We start from the raw sequence: 16,483 nt of genomic DNA, 5'->3' as shown, positions 1-16,483 counted from the left end.
AGATAATGAATTAAATCTAAACAAGAATTAAATACAGCATATCTGGTTCTCAGGACATTGCTAAATACCCTTCATTAAACTATCAGAAATGGTACTGACAGTTCAAAATAAAGGCATTCTTTCTTATCTTTTGCTCCCTGACAGTAGGCACATATCTGGAAACTGATTTAAGTCTTGAGCCACACTGACTTCTTTAATAAAATCAGGTCTCTGCCCATATCCTTAAGAACTTGAATGCCACCTGGATCCCACATAAAATACACAAGGAAGCAATAAAGAAAGAAACATTAGAGTACGAACCTGTGTGAAGGGCAATCATCCAGGCCACCATTTTGTGAAAGGTGAGGTTTCTGTCCAGCTGTCTCCTGATACGGGTAGAGCAACACTTTGGGTTGAAAGAAAAAGGTATTTGAAGACTGTTTGTGTTGACTATGCACACTTTTTAAAGGCAGGGACAAAAACAGAAGCCCTGAGCACATTGGTAGCATTGCTAGGAAAAATTTAGAATTCCAAAATATAGACAAAAATATTTCTCCATGTCTTTCATAAAACAGGAATTCCAGATTATGTTTTAACACATCCCACTGAACACAAAGTATTTGATAAGGAGAAAAAATTTAACATCCAGTATGACAAAGGAATACATCTTAGCTGTTTTAATTTGCATGTTAAAAATAAAAGGAGGGATCACAGTCTGCCATGGCAGAGTGACTGCTTTGGTAGCACCAGGATCCTACTGTGGTTCATGATCTAGCAACAGGCTGCAAATTTGGGTGTAAGTGTCTCTGGGAGCTCCTACCCCAAATGTGCCAGTCACCTAACACCTATCATGGCAGTGATGTGAAGGCATTCCTTCCCCAAAATACTGGATTTACTCCCCAGGCATTCACTTACAACCTGGTTTTGGAGTTACCCCAAAAAACCCAGCAAAAATCTCTGCAGATACAAACCAAAGAAATTAATTCTAAAGAAAAACAGAATGATCTTTTAATTACTAATGATGATAGGTTCCTAACAGGCCCCATCTGAATTGTGCTGCAGTCACCAGGAGTTTTCCTAAAACCTTAAGTCCCTTTAAAGCTGACATTTGGCTGTCTCCACACAGTAGAAGGCATGACTGTCACATGTTGTATGTTTGCATTGGGTTTGCTGGCTGGATAAGGGAAGAAAACACTATGCAAACTACCACAAATATTTCCTCACAGGAGGCAAACACTCTGGGGCTGTCACAATGGCTTCAGACTGTAATAATGACCAGGGAGACATTTGGACTTTCTGTATCACCTATATTAAGGGACAATACAAAAAAAATGTAGAATAAAGTGTAGCATCGTGAGGCAGTGCTTGACTCCCTTGCAAAACCACTTGATCTAAGAAGTGAAGGCAAAGCAATGGCAGAGCGCTCCAGCTGCCTTCAGTCATGGGGCTCATTAAGAACAGTGAATACAGCCATGATGGGAATGCAAAACACAACACAGCTATACTTTCAATTAAAACCAAGTAATTTTGTAACTTGTGATTTCTGGGTGGCAGGATGGAGAGGGCAAGACTTTTCAGTACATTCCCATTGAAAGCTGGGTTTGAACAATTCTTTCCTCTTCTTGACTCTAATGACATTGCTGTTGGGAAGGTGATTACTCTTCCAATAAGTTCATTGACATTTAAATGATTTTTCTCATAGACCCTCACAGTTGTTACCTGCAGAGCATAGCTAATTAGAGGCAACAGCACAACAAGCATAAATAGCTGTCCCCCTGTGCTAAGGCCACCACAGTGCTGCCACTGCCAGTGGCTCACTGGGCCATGCGTGTTTTGCTTAAGATCTAAAATTACATCCTTCCTGAGGTGTAACTTTACTGCAAAAAAAAGCAACTGGAGCTAAACAAACACCAGCTGTCTAAGAGTCCTGTTCTATGCCCCTCCCTGCCCTCCTTGCTCACAGAGCCCTTTGCTTCCTCATTCCCAGCTATCAGCAGAAGTGTGTGCTGCCAGCAGGCAGCAGGGATGGAACTGTATCTCCCTGCCTGGGACTCACTTTTATGCCGAGTGTAGCCCAAGTGACTCTATCACAGTGCCCAAGGCAGAAGGACTGACTCTGTAGCTTGATACCAAGAGGGACAGCTTTCCCAAGATCTTGGTTAAAAAAGTTAAGTGACTCATGCTAGGAGAGGAGCAATTCAGGGCAAGTAGCACAAAGTCCCAGCTGGAATACAATTTTCAACACCCAGAATCAGGGTTTGGCCTTCCAGTTGTCTCCATATGTATCCCTAGCTCTTTCACTGCTTTGAGCTCAGAAGACCTCTGCCCAGCTTGCTTTCACCTGTGCAATCTCAAAAATGCCTTCTATGATCAAGAGCTCATCATTATTTTCCAGTTGCATTCATCCATAGAAACATTATTTCCTTCTAAATTGATATTCATTATTGACTTCTGCAGCCAGAGGATTCAGCTCTGAATTTTGACTGATACTTGCTGATCTGCCTTAGGGCAGGGCAATAACAAGTTTAACCCTACAGATTTATCCTTTTTACTTTTACATGAGTGGAGGGTATGTCTATCTGTTTTGTAGCATCTCAGGATCTGAAGGAGTGTAGAAAAAGACTGAAAGCCTGACATGTATTTTCATTTTTATATTCCTAAGCGTTATTCCTTAGAAAGGCTAGAGCAGTGGCCTTGCTCCTAAATGTTATTTAAGAGTTTTATGTGGCAGGCACATCTCATTTATTCAGCCACACTCATTGTGAGGATGTATGTACTAGATGGAAGTACAGCCTGGTTTGTCTCTGGTTATTTTCTTATTGCTTCATATTCCACTTTCTTCCCTTATGAAGGACTCCTGAAATACTGCATCTATTTTATCACTTCTTCTTCTGCTTTGCCTTTTCAGCCCCCACAAGCCGTCTCATTTGCATTAAAAAATTTATTCTGGGTTTAGAGATGAAAAACAACTTCTGGGAACTGGTTTTGTCAGTTGTGTTTATGTTAAAAGTGTCCAGAAAGAGAGGATCATTATACATTTGGAAGGACAATTCATGAACTTGAGAAGAATATTGCTTTTTCACTGGACCATGGCCTGCATTGTCTGCATTATTTCAGCTGCAATAGCCAGAAATCTAGATTTTGGACATGTGATGGAGTCAGTACTATAATAGGAAGCCTCTCCAGCTGTCACTTAGGATCACTTGTCCTTTCCTTTGTGTCAGTTCCTCTGTGCTGTGTATTACATTTTCATTTGGGAGCTAGAAAAAGTCAAAATGCCTGTGAATCAGAGATGGAAATGCAATTCAGACAAGAAAGAATGTCATTTATGAGCCAGCTGAAAAAAATAATTCCATTCTGAAAATCTATAAAAGACTACGTCAAGGACTGAGCATGCAAAGACAGGCAGGGGCTAATATTTCCCTCTCTAAGCGGGTGTAGCATCAATGACCAACAGTGGACATGTGTGAGCACCAACAGCTTCTGCCAGCCAAAAGAGGGACTTTGCATCCAGGGCAGGACCGTGCCCAGGAGGCAGATAAAAAGGGAGAACTCAAAGGAGATTAATTCAAAGCTAAACTCTCAACAGAGCTCTAGGTACCCCATGGGCATTAGACCTCTGTCTTGCTTTTAGCAAAACTCCAGGCTTATCTGCTGCTTATAAGAGGACATCCTCAAAATACACTCTATTTGGGGAACTTGGACAAAGTTTCTTGGTATATTTGCAAGTCTCTTTAGGTTATTATCTTTCACAAATTTTGAAATTCTTTCTTCATCTTACCGCACTTGATCCTCTGAGGAAGGAGAGCAGGTTTCGACATACTGGCAGCAGAATCAGCATACAATTGAAATTCAGGCAGGCTGCAGGGGCCCTTGCAAGAGCCAGAGCACGCTGTAATTAGAGAGATGCTGTTATTAAAAGCTTTATCTAAGACATTATCCAGGGCATGGATAGTCATAGATTTCATTTATGTATTACATCACAACTTGTAAAGAGTGTGAGATCTAAAGTTCACATTCACACCATGAATGTTTAATGGAATCATGGTCTGGTCAAGTCAGAAACACATGTGCAGGAAAAACACACTCCTGCAGACAAACAGACACCTCCTGTTTGCAATTTTGAATTAATATGGTTGTATAAAAAGCTCCCTGTTACATGTGGCATTCAACAGTCAAACACAGGTGCATATCTGTGCCATTAGTAGAGTTCTGTTTCTCAAGGCTGCAAGGAGTCTGTGGTTTTAGTTGGTGGGGGTTATGGTAAATGGGCAGCTTATAAGAGAAGTGGTTTAAGTTCTCTGCCAGTAAAGGAGTCTAAGTAAATTTGTTGCCTCAGTTTTTAGGAATCTGTTTCCTTAATGTTGGTCTTCACACCCTGAATTATTTAAGATTCTTGAACTGTTTGAAATGAAAGAATAATGACTATATTAATCAAAATACAATGAAGGGAAGAAAAATAATGTTTGCTGCCCTTGCATGTATTGAGACCCTTTTAGGTTTTAGCTGTTTGGGGTTACACTGAGCCCTACTTATCCAAGCACAAGTCTCTGTGACTTCAAAGGCAACTGCACCATGATTTGGAACTGCACCAAAGGACAGGATTTGATCCACAGACCAGAAGCTGTACGCAGAGTGGGATTTCATGCTTTGTAGAATTAAACCACAGCTTTGCAAGCCTTCAGCAAAATGCTGTGCTCTGTAATCTGAAGCTTAGGCTGATTTTTATGTCTGTGATCAGGGTTTTAAAATATGTGAGCAAATTAATTTTCCCTGTCAATTGTTCATGACCTGTGGTAGCTTTGGAAGCAAGTTTGTAGTAGGACACATAATGGTGCATTAACCAGTTGGATTAAATGGAATAGCCCAGGATCCAGAATCACTTCACTACCTGACCACCACTCACGTTCTTGATGAATATAGGAATGATGATTGCTTTTCAGAGCCAATGTCTTTATAAACTATTCACACTCTGAAAAATAATTGCAAGGAGAAATGACTGCACAACAGTTCAAGGGCAATATTTTATTCATCTTTTTCTTAATAAAGTAGCTACAATTAATGGTTAATTTAATTACAAGGAGGATAATAGTTAGCTGAAAACATCTTTAGAATGGGATCTCTCTATTTTGTGTACCAGCTTTCTGTTCAGAAGCACTGGACATCTGCCTGCATTCAGTTATCTGCTTGCATGTGACTTCTACACTACTCTGCTGCTCCAGCCACTAGATCCAGTTTGGATCAACAAAAACTATTGAAAACTGTGGTGTGTTCTGTCTGTGCCAAAATAAGAATATCTTGTACTTACGCCAAGGAGCACTCTGGTGTAGAAGAATTTTGCTGGGACATCATACACAAGATAGTACCACCAAAAGAGGAAGACATTTAAGCCCAGCCACACAAGCTGAAAGAGAATTAAACAGGAAGCTTACAGTTTGTTGTTAGAAATAATCCATCTGAATTTACACAGTTCAGATAACAGTCGGTTACTTCCCTGTGCTCCAGTTTGCACACAGAGCTGTACTGCACGGCATAAAGTTTTCAGCAGAGGTGATAGAAATCTTTCTGGTATAAATAGGCTCTGATGTGTGAACATGGGTACAGGAGTGGCAATACCCCAAAACACAGCAATGTGCAGCTGAAACGTTTTCATAGGTCAAGGATCTTAGGGTTGGTTGTATCAGGATTGTCATACTACAAGTGTTTAAATCTGAGTCCAGTTAAATCTCAAATACCATTGAAGGTTAGGGACTCTTACAAATGGAAGTTCCACAGACACATTAACCTATGTGAGAGGAAGACTTGGAAGTTGTGACAAAGAAACTTGAGATCCAAATTTAGATTGGCTAAATTACACATAGGACTGAATTCAAGAAGAGGGTCTGAAATCAGTCAGCAGGGAATATTCAACACAGGCCCTTTTGGTAGCATATAGACTACTCAAAACCAGGCTTCTTTGTAGCTGTACTGCAGAATTTTCTCCCACTTACACATCCTGAGGTGCAGGTTTTTTAGGGAAAGAGATGTAATTAACTCTTAGGCAGCTACAAGGTCATCTGGCAAAAAAAAAAAAAAATCATAATGAATCTGGATATTTGCCCTCTTGGAGCTGGTTGGCTGATTTCACATCCCATATTGAAACAAATCTGTATCACTGCACTCAGTCTGAGTAGTTTCACTAAGTGGTGCATAAAATAGACAAAGTCTGAGAACTGGGAGAAACCTCAGAAAATGTGACATTACAGTTCCTCACCCCTCCTAACCCATACATTTTGCTAGTTCTTTGGCTGTAAAAACTTGGGATTATTTCAGATCTTGAAAATGTAAATGAATACTGGGAAATGAAGGGATTTCCATCAGGGTAAGGCAGTATAGAGGAAATCTCTAAGTCCTCATTAAAACACCAAGCTCATCTCTGGATTAAGTGCTTAGGATATGTATTAAAAGTGACAGTGGCACGCTCTGGCAGCATGTTTCTGTTTTGTTGAGGTACATCAGTAGGAATTGTGTCTGTCCTGTTTCTGTCAAGCACTGGACAACCCTGTGCCTGCTCAGTGTGCAGTAAAGATGTAGAGGCCAAAGAAGAACACTTAGGTAAGGTTTCCAGTGTTAGTTTCCTTCCCCATTACCCTGACCTTGTTATAGTTTTGAGGTTCAAAAACCAAATTCCTTATTTGAGCAAAATATAGGCCTCTTACTTAATTCTCTTAATATTTCAGTTCTGGTGGGAAAAAAAAAAAAAAAAGAAAAAGAAAAGAAAAAGCCAGAATTCACCTCTTGGCAGTTTCAACTTCCTCAAGTCACTGAAGGTGACAGCAAACACAGTCACTCCCTTTCAAAGCACTGAAGTGCCACAGCTCTGGGATTATGTTCCTAAATTACAAGGTCACACACAAGTACTGATTGCTCATAAAGCAAAAAGATTTCTTGTGATAAAGATGCTCATATTTCAGCCACCATAAATATGCAAATTCTATGCCTTCTTTTTCTTCCTCTCAATATTTACATCTACTAACAACAGGTAGCCACAAAACCTGAACTGCTCTTACATGTTGGTTTTGTGTATGTTTTAAATACATATATGTACATGTACATATTATATGCATAGAGGTATATCTTTAGCCCTTGTATCACACTGTGAAGTAAAAAAGAAAACGCTAGAATATAAACTTTCTCCAAGGACTTCCCTGTTTACTCTTTAGCACTTGTAAAGTCAAACAGAATTTTTCATACTTTTAAATCTTGCTCAGAATTAATTTAATCTACTTTCAAAGCCCCTATATGAAAACTATAAACAAATTCAATTCAAATACTAGTTGTCTTAATGAAGGATTCATGAATCCCTGCTCTAAATTCTTGTATCTGACATTAATAAATATTTTATACCATCAAGACACTGTACTTTCAGTTACACCCTTTCTGTTCATGAAAAGTGCAAGAAAGGGTGATTGTTTTAATTGCTTTCTCTGAAGTGCACATAGTTAAGTGAGTTTTAAAGTTAGTTGTTTTGCTTAACTAAAGTATTTCTAACAGAGCAAAGTAAACACATGATAATTTCTCTGTTAACAATGAAGCCTACAGCAACTGAAACACCAGAGAGCTCCTTAAAAATTATTCCCTTGAAGCATTTCTCTGCATTTGCTGCCCCAGTTTCAGCATAATCAGGTGCATCTTCCACGGGCACAGTGAGAACTGTTTAGCACAGCTTTTTGTAGAACTTTTCACTGGACACAAATCATAATAAAAATTGTACTTACAACAACGAAGATGGACAGTCCTTCATTCTCCATCCAGTTCCCCATGGCTGCCTGAGATGTGTGTGCACAACAGCCCCTCTCTCTCTGGGACAGCCTCTACGTCTTCTCTCAGGAGGAAGTGAGAGCAAAAGGTTGCAGCACCCTGTTTCCTTTCTCATTCATTTGGGCAATAAGTTAACCATTTAATCATGACCCCAGTTCTGTTTCAAATGTTTCTGCCATCTTTACCTATAAAGTTTCAAAACTCAAATACATATAAATTGTTGAAAGAGACTTTTTCATTGTGATACAAAGAATAAAATAAATTACACAACTGATCAGGTTTTCTGCTAAAAAGTGTATCACCACTTTGTATAACTTCTAATGCTGGAGTGTAAAGTAGAAAGCACAGAAGAGTTACCTCTCCCCAGACCTGTCTCTTTTTAATCACCTCAGGACTGAGATGCAGTTCATGCTGATCTTTGCTGATAAATAATCACTAGTACTATTTCTCTTCCAGTAATTCAATGTCCATGGAAACTTCAAAGTGTAATCTAACCTTCCTCTCTGTCTGGTACATTCAAACCTGGCTGAATTCCTTCCAAAATTCTTCTCTGTTCTGGCCAAAACTGAGGACATGTATCACTGGATATATTATTTCATGGTTTTGAGTCATGCAGAATCCCTTTTGATGGCCATCCCAAATAGATTCCAGAATTATAGAATGATAGAATGGTTGAGTTTGAATGAACTTTAAGATCACCTACTTCCAACCCCCTGCCATGAGCAGGGGGGTCACCTACTAACTCAGGTTGCTCAGGGCCCCAACTAACCTGACCTTGGATGCTTTCAGGGATGGAGTAACACTTCCAGGGATGCTGGATATCATCAGAGGGTCTGGTGTCAATATTTTTTTTTTTTTAATGGAGGTAGCCTCTGGCAGTTAAAGAGTTGGAGTGGCTATGGAAGGAAAAGAGGGGGGCAGTTCTGATTTGTGGATGTCCATTCTTGCAGAGAAGACAAGCCTTCTCTCCCTGACCAGGAATGGCAATGTTCTCACTGCCTTTTCCTTCCCCCTAGCTCAGGGTAAGTTACTTGTGCCTTCTCTGGGGTGAGCCAGTGCAGGTATCCAGGATTCTCTGAGCTTCAGCAGCTTTACCTGGCCTGGAAGCTCCTCAGGCACCATAGCCCCTGAAACATGAATTTATTGGCTCAGGAGGTTTCTGGCAGGCTACAAACACTAAAGGGGCTGATCTTGGATCAGTCACAACAGTTGCAAAGTCTGAGGTCCTTTTGACAGCCTGAACACAGATCATGAAACAGAGTATACTTCAGCTGCCCTTGGCCTAGCAATTACCAAATGCAGTGGCTGATCTCACTGCCTGAACTCAAGAGAAAGGGCAGAGGTGCTGGGCCTTCCACAGCCGGTGAGTTCTGGTGCTCCCTGATGCTTGCGGGTTTTTTGTTAACTCCAAAAGTCACCTGACAAGCACAGCAAATTTTGTCTGTTGCTGCAAGAGACAAATTTGAGTAGAAATGGTACCAAAACCACCCACGCATCACCCCTGATTTAATTCTGTTTGTTTCACCTTCTAAATGAATGAATCATTTTTGCTATTACAAAAACCTGAAGGTTTTATACTTTGTACTTATTTGGAAAATGCATCCTGTACAAGAAAAACAATGTTGTCAGCTGTGTATTAATTATGAATGAGTGTAAAACTGAAGTATGGAAAAAATTAAATGCTATCTCACTCCATTTATAAAATTTGTTTCAAGCTACTTGATTACACAGAGCATTTTTCATCCTTCTTTGTGCTGAAAAGTTCAGTGAACACTGATCATTTTGCAGCATGACTGTATTGCAAAAGTATTAATGTCTCAGAGTTCTTCCTTTCCTTGCAGTAATTTTACCTCATTGCTTAGGAATTAATTTAGCTCCTCTCCTGGCTCTGCACAATAATGGTCTGTGTATTGCTGTACAAATTTAATGGCAGGTGTTTGCAATAGGCCTAGGGGTTTCACACATGTCCCTAAAAGGGACAATGAAAAATTCTGCAAGTAAAAACCCCAAAAGAGAGAGTGATGTGAAGAACAGAGTGAAAGATCCAGCTCCTCCTTCTGATGCAGCAGGGGGAAAGCCAAGCAGAGACCTTGATTAACCTTTTTTTTTAGGTTGGTTTTTTAATTTTTTTTTTTTAATTTTGTAGCCTGTAGTCTTCATTTTGAATGCCGTGCAATCACTGTTTACCAAACCTCCCTTGATTCTACTCCAAAGAGGAAGAGGCAGACAAGGGACTTGTCAAGCTGTCTTCCCTGAAAAGACTCTTCACGCGCAGCCTGAGGCTGTCACTCTGTGTGCTTGCCTGCACTCCAGGGAATGACACAGTCTGAAACTTCTGCTCTTTCTGTCTCCTTTACAAAACAAATGATTCCAAACTGAGAGAGCAGAAAAGGGGATAGATATGAGCCAGGGGAAAACATGTCGATGAGACTCCAGTAAGGACTGGCAGATCCTTCTAGCTCCTTGCTTTACACTGTAACTCTCAATGCAATTCCCTGCTCCAGTACTTCCTCATGCTGTCTTTTGCAGTCATCAAGAGACACCCACGTGCTGTATTAAAAAAAATCCATGTCTGATCCAGATGCTGTTTGCCACACCAGTCTTGGCTTGAAGTCAAGCAGCACCACGACAAAATGGGCCAGAATGGCTGCACGCTGCTGTGTTATTGGAAGGAAGAGACACCACCAGCAATATGTCCTAAGTACAGACAGAATTTTCATTTCATTAGGCAGTCAGTAGTTTCCAGTAAGAGCTGGACTGAAGCTGGAATCTCCCACGTATAAAGGCAGAGGTAAAATTAACCTGCCGTTGCATAGGACTGAGGGAAAGGGAGCCCAGATGGCATTCTTTGGGCAGGGTACCAGCTTTATGATCTGCTAACGTGGCCCTGGAATACAACCATCTTCTGTTTGCGAGACTTCTCTTCCCAGGGCTGCAGATCCACTTCGTTTACAAGTGCCGGTGATAACCCAAGGTAACTTTTCTCTGCCTGGAGAGAGGGACTCCAGCAGCGACTTCCCGCTCAAGAAAACATCTCGAAAGATGTGAGCAGAGTGACGGCAGTCTCTCCTGTGCCCGTCTCGCCCGGGTCAGTGGTTTAGCAGCCCCGCGGTGCCACCCGCTGGCAGCTCACGGAGGAGGGAGCTGGAATCCTGCTCAGTCCCCCCCCGGACCTTCCCTCCGTATGCACCTGACCTCGTGTCTCCTTTCCTGCTGCATCCCTGTTCAACACCACTTTCCTGCTTTTCCCTTTCTCTCTCAGCGCTGGGCTGCCAAATCCCATTTCTAATAAGCAATTCCTGATCACAGGCTGGGAAAGGACTTCCAGAGATCATCAGCTCACTTCCGTTCTTCCTAATAGGATCTGCTGAAGCTGTGTTACTGCTGACACACGTTTGCACCCCCATTCCACAACCACAAATAAAGGAGGTGCTCCCAGCCTGCTAGAGCTGTGCTGTCGTAGCTCATGTCCATGGTATAACTCCACATCCACAGAGTTATTTCAGCATCATCCCCCTCCACACCCAGGAACAGTCCCCAGGTGTGACGCCTGTGCCCAAACCCTGCAACACAGGGTAACATTACAGGTCTTTACCATGCTGCAGTTTGTCTTGTGAAATACAAAGGAGTGCTGTGATAATTCTTTTGCTGATTTTCTCCCTCCCAGTCCTCAGTGTGGAGGTGTGGGGGTGACCCAGCTCTGACAGCAGATGACTGTTGACAACCAGACACCTGACACAGCCTTGGTTTTATGTTCATTTTCAGTAAAATCAATAGAGAAAACACTGAGGAATGATGTCATGTTGAATGGATGTGTCTAACTAAGATAACATGATACAATAAATTATGGCACCAAGGAAGAGGCTTTTGCTTTAAAATTATCCTTCAGCTAGATTCCTGTGCCAAGATTCAGCATGAAGCCTATATGCTGCTAAATCATACCTAATTGCCTCTTATTATAGAATTACACTGCTCCAGCCGCACAATTGCTGCATTTATGTTTCCCTTCACTCATTTGTCTTGACAATGCTTGTTTACTTCTGGATTTTCCCTGATAACTTGGACACTTGCCCGAGACTATCTCACAAACTCCGACCTGGCTTAAGTTACACTCAAGAGAAGTTTAGAAGTATCCATCAATCTCTTTGGGAAACCCAATGAAGACACAAGTGTCACATAACTTGGGTTTTGAACTGGGATTAATTTCTTCCAGGTTAAATTACCACTGGATGAACAGTTATTAAAGCCTCCTGTTGCAAGACTGTTTACAGCAGTTCATTCATACACACAGCCCCCTCCCTCCTGGCACCCATTTTTAGCACTTCCAGAGAAATCACTATGAAAACCAAAATTTCAACAAGTGGGTTAGATTAGGACTCCAATTTCCAAAAATATTATCTATTACAAATATTATTATTTGCTTTCTTGTATTTATGACTTCTTAAGTTTTGATGGGTTAATCATATTCTGCTATTTTCACTCAGGCTCTCATGGGAGCAGCAATAGGCTGGAGGTACCTCATTTCCTTCTCAGCTGGATTTAGAGATCCTCTCACAGAGTTTTCTGCCAAAGCTTGAGGAGCTGTATCCACCTTGATCAAAACCAGAGCTGTTGACTGCTAATTACAGTGACTTACGGCACTTCCTTTTGCATCAAGGGACACAATGTCATCTCACCGAGACTTTTGCTACCTGGCAGGGAGAGTCTGCCAAATCATACTCCAATCCCGTGTCAATAATTTTTCTCCCCATACAAATACACTCCTACACATGCTCAAATTGCATTTACTTCTCTATTACACTAGAACTTCTTTTGAATGAGTGATACACTTAAGACTACAAACAGTTTGTTGTTTTTTATTTTATATCCCTTTTTCCCTAGTGATTTTTTTTTTCTTTCCATGCTTGGAAAGACAACTGCTCACTTGCTGTTGTGCCCTGGGAAGAACAGTGATGTATGGACTATTAAGATAGCAGCTTAAACACATAAGCTCTTGACTGCTAAAGGACACTATAGGGCAAGTGATTGATAGTTAATGGCTAATGGATTCCTGCATGGTGCCCTTGGGGGCTTCCATTGCATTTTGGGCGAATGGTAAATTATGGTGAAGACTCAGCTGTCACTGGCATTTGAGTTGTCTGATGAGTTAATGCTACAGCACTCTGCAGCCTTCCCTGAATTTGCCTTACCATCAATCCTCACGGCACAACACCAGCATCCTTGCTGAGGCCGATATTTCATGTCTAGGCAGTAGTAATTTTTCACTTACTACACTCCTGGCCTGTTCCCACCTGATAACCTGTCTCCTGCAAAGTTTTCCCTTTCCTCTGAATCTGAGGAAGCTTGGTTCATTTCTGACCCACACAGGCAAATCACCATGAACAAGTCTTAGCACAGGCAGTGTCACAGGTTTCTCCAATTAATTATCTTTTATCTTGCTGTAAAGAACAAACAGGTTTTTCCAGCACATTGCATCTTGTCAGCTGATGAAGAAAACAAGATCAAAGCAGGAACCATCCAACTACCATGTGGTTTCAAAAAACTAGCTAACATATTGCATGGTCTATTGATTTGCTTCCCATGCATAAGGAAGGTGGAATTGTGTAAGCAAACTGCACATAAAATGTCAGTGGTAACATTTCTGTCCTGACCATTACCATTGAAATTGCCTATTTGTGCTCAGTTGCAGAATCAGACTAATGTCTGTACTGCAATACATATCATACATAAAATATACATAAAATTACATATTTCTATATTTGTATGTATTATATATATACAAATACATATAATATTACATATAATTAAGACTGCTGGTATTAAAGTGGTCAAACAAAAAAGATAGATAATGATGTATTTTAACATGATGCAATGTCCTAGATCAGGATGACCTTCACGGTTTCTGCCTCACTGTACCTGGATGCCTTTCTGGGGTTTTCACTATGCCTCTCCAAGAGCATCAGTGGAGAAATCTACGCTTACCCTCAATGCACATTTCCATAGGTTTGCAGGGACTTTTTTCTTCCGTAAAATATTTTTCTTTCTCCTTTTTGATATTTTTTTCTTCTTAATGCTTAAAAAAAATGAGAAGAGCAGGGAAGACCACAATAAACAGGATGAAAAAAAAAAAGTTAAAACACCTAATTATTGTGCTTTTGTAGGATTCTCTTACTTTCCTTGTAGCTCCAAAGTCGAAGCTACTTCTTTTAGAAAATTCTATTTCCCCTCTATTTTTTTTTTAATGACATTTGGATGCTTTTAAGTTACTGCACTGCCCACCATTATTAAAATATTTAAAATGGCAGTGAAGTATTGATGCATTCCATGAGTTCAGCCTTTTTCATTGCCAGGAATCTTTGGCTCCAAAAGAGCAGTCCTACTGAAAAATCTGGCTGAGCATTTCACAGTGCCTTGATTTCTATTTAAAATGACCCCCATGAAGCAGTAGAGAGGGAGGAGCAGTGGTCAGGACACACATTCTGAAGAATTTAACTGCTGCTGCAAGGGCCAGAGACGGCAGAACTGAAGCAACCACAAGCACCTCCCTTCTGTTTGCAGTTGAGTCCAGCACACAACTTACTCCATCTGCAAGAACTGCAAATCCATGCAGAAACACAAATGCAATGCTGGCACCTCATCTGTAAGGTGCTGTGCTATTGTTTTTGACATTTCCTTCCCACTCTAGAAGGCAGATGTGAATTAACCTTCACCTTGACTACCTCTGGCATCGCTCTCCATCTAAATCTGCTCCCGATCATTTTTCAGGAAGTGTCTGTGGCTGATTAAAGCTCTGCACTGACAGGGCACATTAATCAGATGAAACAAGTAGCTGATGAGAGACATTTCAGCAGTTAAAATATCTAACACTTATCTGCTGCCATTTTGTGCGCTCTGTCAAAACAGGAATTTCAGCGATTATGAACATGAAGGCACATAACCTATTTAAGACAGGCTGTTCCTAGTTCATTAAATCAATCAGGTCTCACCTTCAGGACCAAAAAGTTACAATTGTGATGTTATTCCAGAAGGATCTCAGTAAACAACATCCAACAAATTAGCGTCCATCATCTGCTTAGGTGTGTTTTCCCATTAATGCTAGTTGGTGATTAGAAGCCTTTACACACAGATGCATTCACATCTGAAAGGCAAAATTTTCATACCTGACTACAGACATTCATCATTTCTGTAAAATGTTATTTCACTGGCAAGACATTTTCCTTGTCAATGCATGTAATAAAAAAATAATAATAAAAAAGGATAAAACGGTCCTTTTTTTTTCCAGGATATGAAGTTGTTCATTCAGGGCAGAGATTCAGTAAGCTTTCATATTGGAATATTGAAACACTTACCTTTCACTCTTGGTCTAATTTTGGGGTGACTCCAAGACTTAACAGTTTTATTATACTTTTTTTTTTCTTGGTCAGTAGGAAATTCCATAATTCTTACTACATTTTGCTTGTCAAGTCTTCTATCTCTGGTAAATCAAACTTATCATCTCTGCCATATTACTGTATGTTCATGTTTCTGTGATGATTCCTGAGTGAGTTGAGGCACTCACCACAACTTCATTTTAAAATACAAGATTATAAGTACTGTGATGTCTAGCTTGCAAACATCTGAGTTCAAACTCCTGTTTTCCTTGCTTCATAAAGCCTTCAAATTTGTAAAAAGTGATAGAAAATGGTTCATTGTTTTAGGCTAGATATTATCAGCTACTATGGGGAAAAAATAAAGGAACTGCTTGTAAATTAATTTTTTTTAAGTTAAAATTAAAATTACAGTTTAGCAGTCCCAAGTATCCACCAATTCTATGTTGTAGGGAGTGCAGCCCTTACTAGCACAATATATATACTGGTAGCATCAATCACCACCAGGACTTGTAAAATCTTTTCTCAGTGCTCATGTAAGCAATGTACACACATTACAACTTGTTGCAGTGTATCCATTTACACAAATATTTAAAATATGTGTTTATTTTATCTATTTATATTTAGAAACACTTACATGTGTTGCAAAGGTTTTTGTGCATTTCTATCCCTCCACAAGAGTCCTCAGCACTGATTTTGCTGGATACTCCCAGGGTCAGATACAAGCATATGGTAAATCCAGATGAATGTAAAACAAGTGTGCAGAAAAGAAGTTAAAATATTCTTTTTATGGAACAATTTCCTCCCAGTTCTCAATGTAAACCAGGAAATACTCTCATTGACAATGAATAGCCTATAGTAATCTTGTTCCATACAACACTGGCCCCTTAAACTGCCCCCCTCTTACAAAATGTTCTGCTAAACAGCAATGCAAGTGTGGGGGTAAAGAGCTCCTAAATCAGTCACAGATAAATTCTTCTGTCAGGTGTTCTTGAAAACATTTCTGCTGCTGCGTGGTGACAGATGACAGTGTGCTGTTACCTCTACTTTGGATTTCTTGAAAGCAGCACACTAAGAACTGACACCAACACAGCTTGAGGGGTAGTTTCAACGTTTTAATTTGTGTTGTTTTACAAGTGCAAAAGAAAACTCACGTGTCAGATCTTGCATACTCTTATGCACACAAATAACCCTTGCTGAGCCACCCTTTGTGTGACTCAAGACTACTCAAAAGAGAACAGTTTTCAGCAGTAGCTCTAAACCCTTCCATGGAACACTCAGGCCCCTTCCAGGAACAAGAGGCCCCTCTAAAATTCATAGAGGACAGTAAAAGCACA

General features: G+C 40.4%; 1 protein-coding gene across 2 annotated transcripts in view; it reads right to left on the bottom strand.

Moving 5' to 3' along the window:
* CYBB (cytochrome b-245 beta chain) overlaps positions 1-16,483 on the bottom strand; it is a 31,467-nt gene that overhangs the window by 12,804 nt on the left and 2,180 nt on the right. The window contains exons 3-8 of one of the 2 annotated variants that reach the window (XM_066177007.1): positions 14,766-14,917; positions 13,762-13,852; positions 7,737-7,964; positions 5,288-5,383; positions 3,761-3,871; positions 301-385 (exon numbers count right to left, since the gene is read on the bottom strand). In XM_066177007.1, coding sequence (XP_066033104.1) covers positions 301-385; positions 3,761-3,871; positions 5,288-5,383; positions 7,737-7,781 — 337 coding nt within the window. In that variant the 5' untranslated portion in view covers positions 7,782-7,964; positions 13,762-13,852; positions 14,766-14,917. Of the gene's footprint in view, positions 1-300; positions 386-3,760; positions 3,872-5,287; positions 5,384-5,969; positions 6,055-7,736; positions 7,965-13,761; positions 13,853-14,765; positions 14,918-16,483 lie in introns of those variants that run through there. The other variant, XM_066177008.1, reaches the window with a different exon arrangement.

Source organism: Chamaea fasciata, unplaced genomic scaffold, assembly GCF_029207755.1.
Source record: "Chamaea fasciata isolate MVZ Bird 193981 ecotype frontalis unplaced genomic scaffold, bChaFas1.0.hap1 SCAF_2, whole genome shotgun sequence".
Lineage (NCBI taxonomy): Eukaryota > Metazoa > Chordata > Aves > Passeriformes > Sylviidae > Chamaea > Chamaea fasciata.
This window is presented reverse-complemented; position numbering and strand designations above follow the sequence as displayed.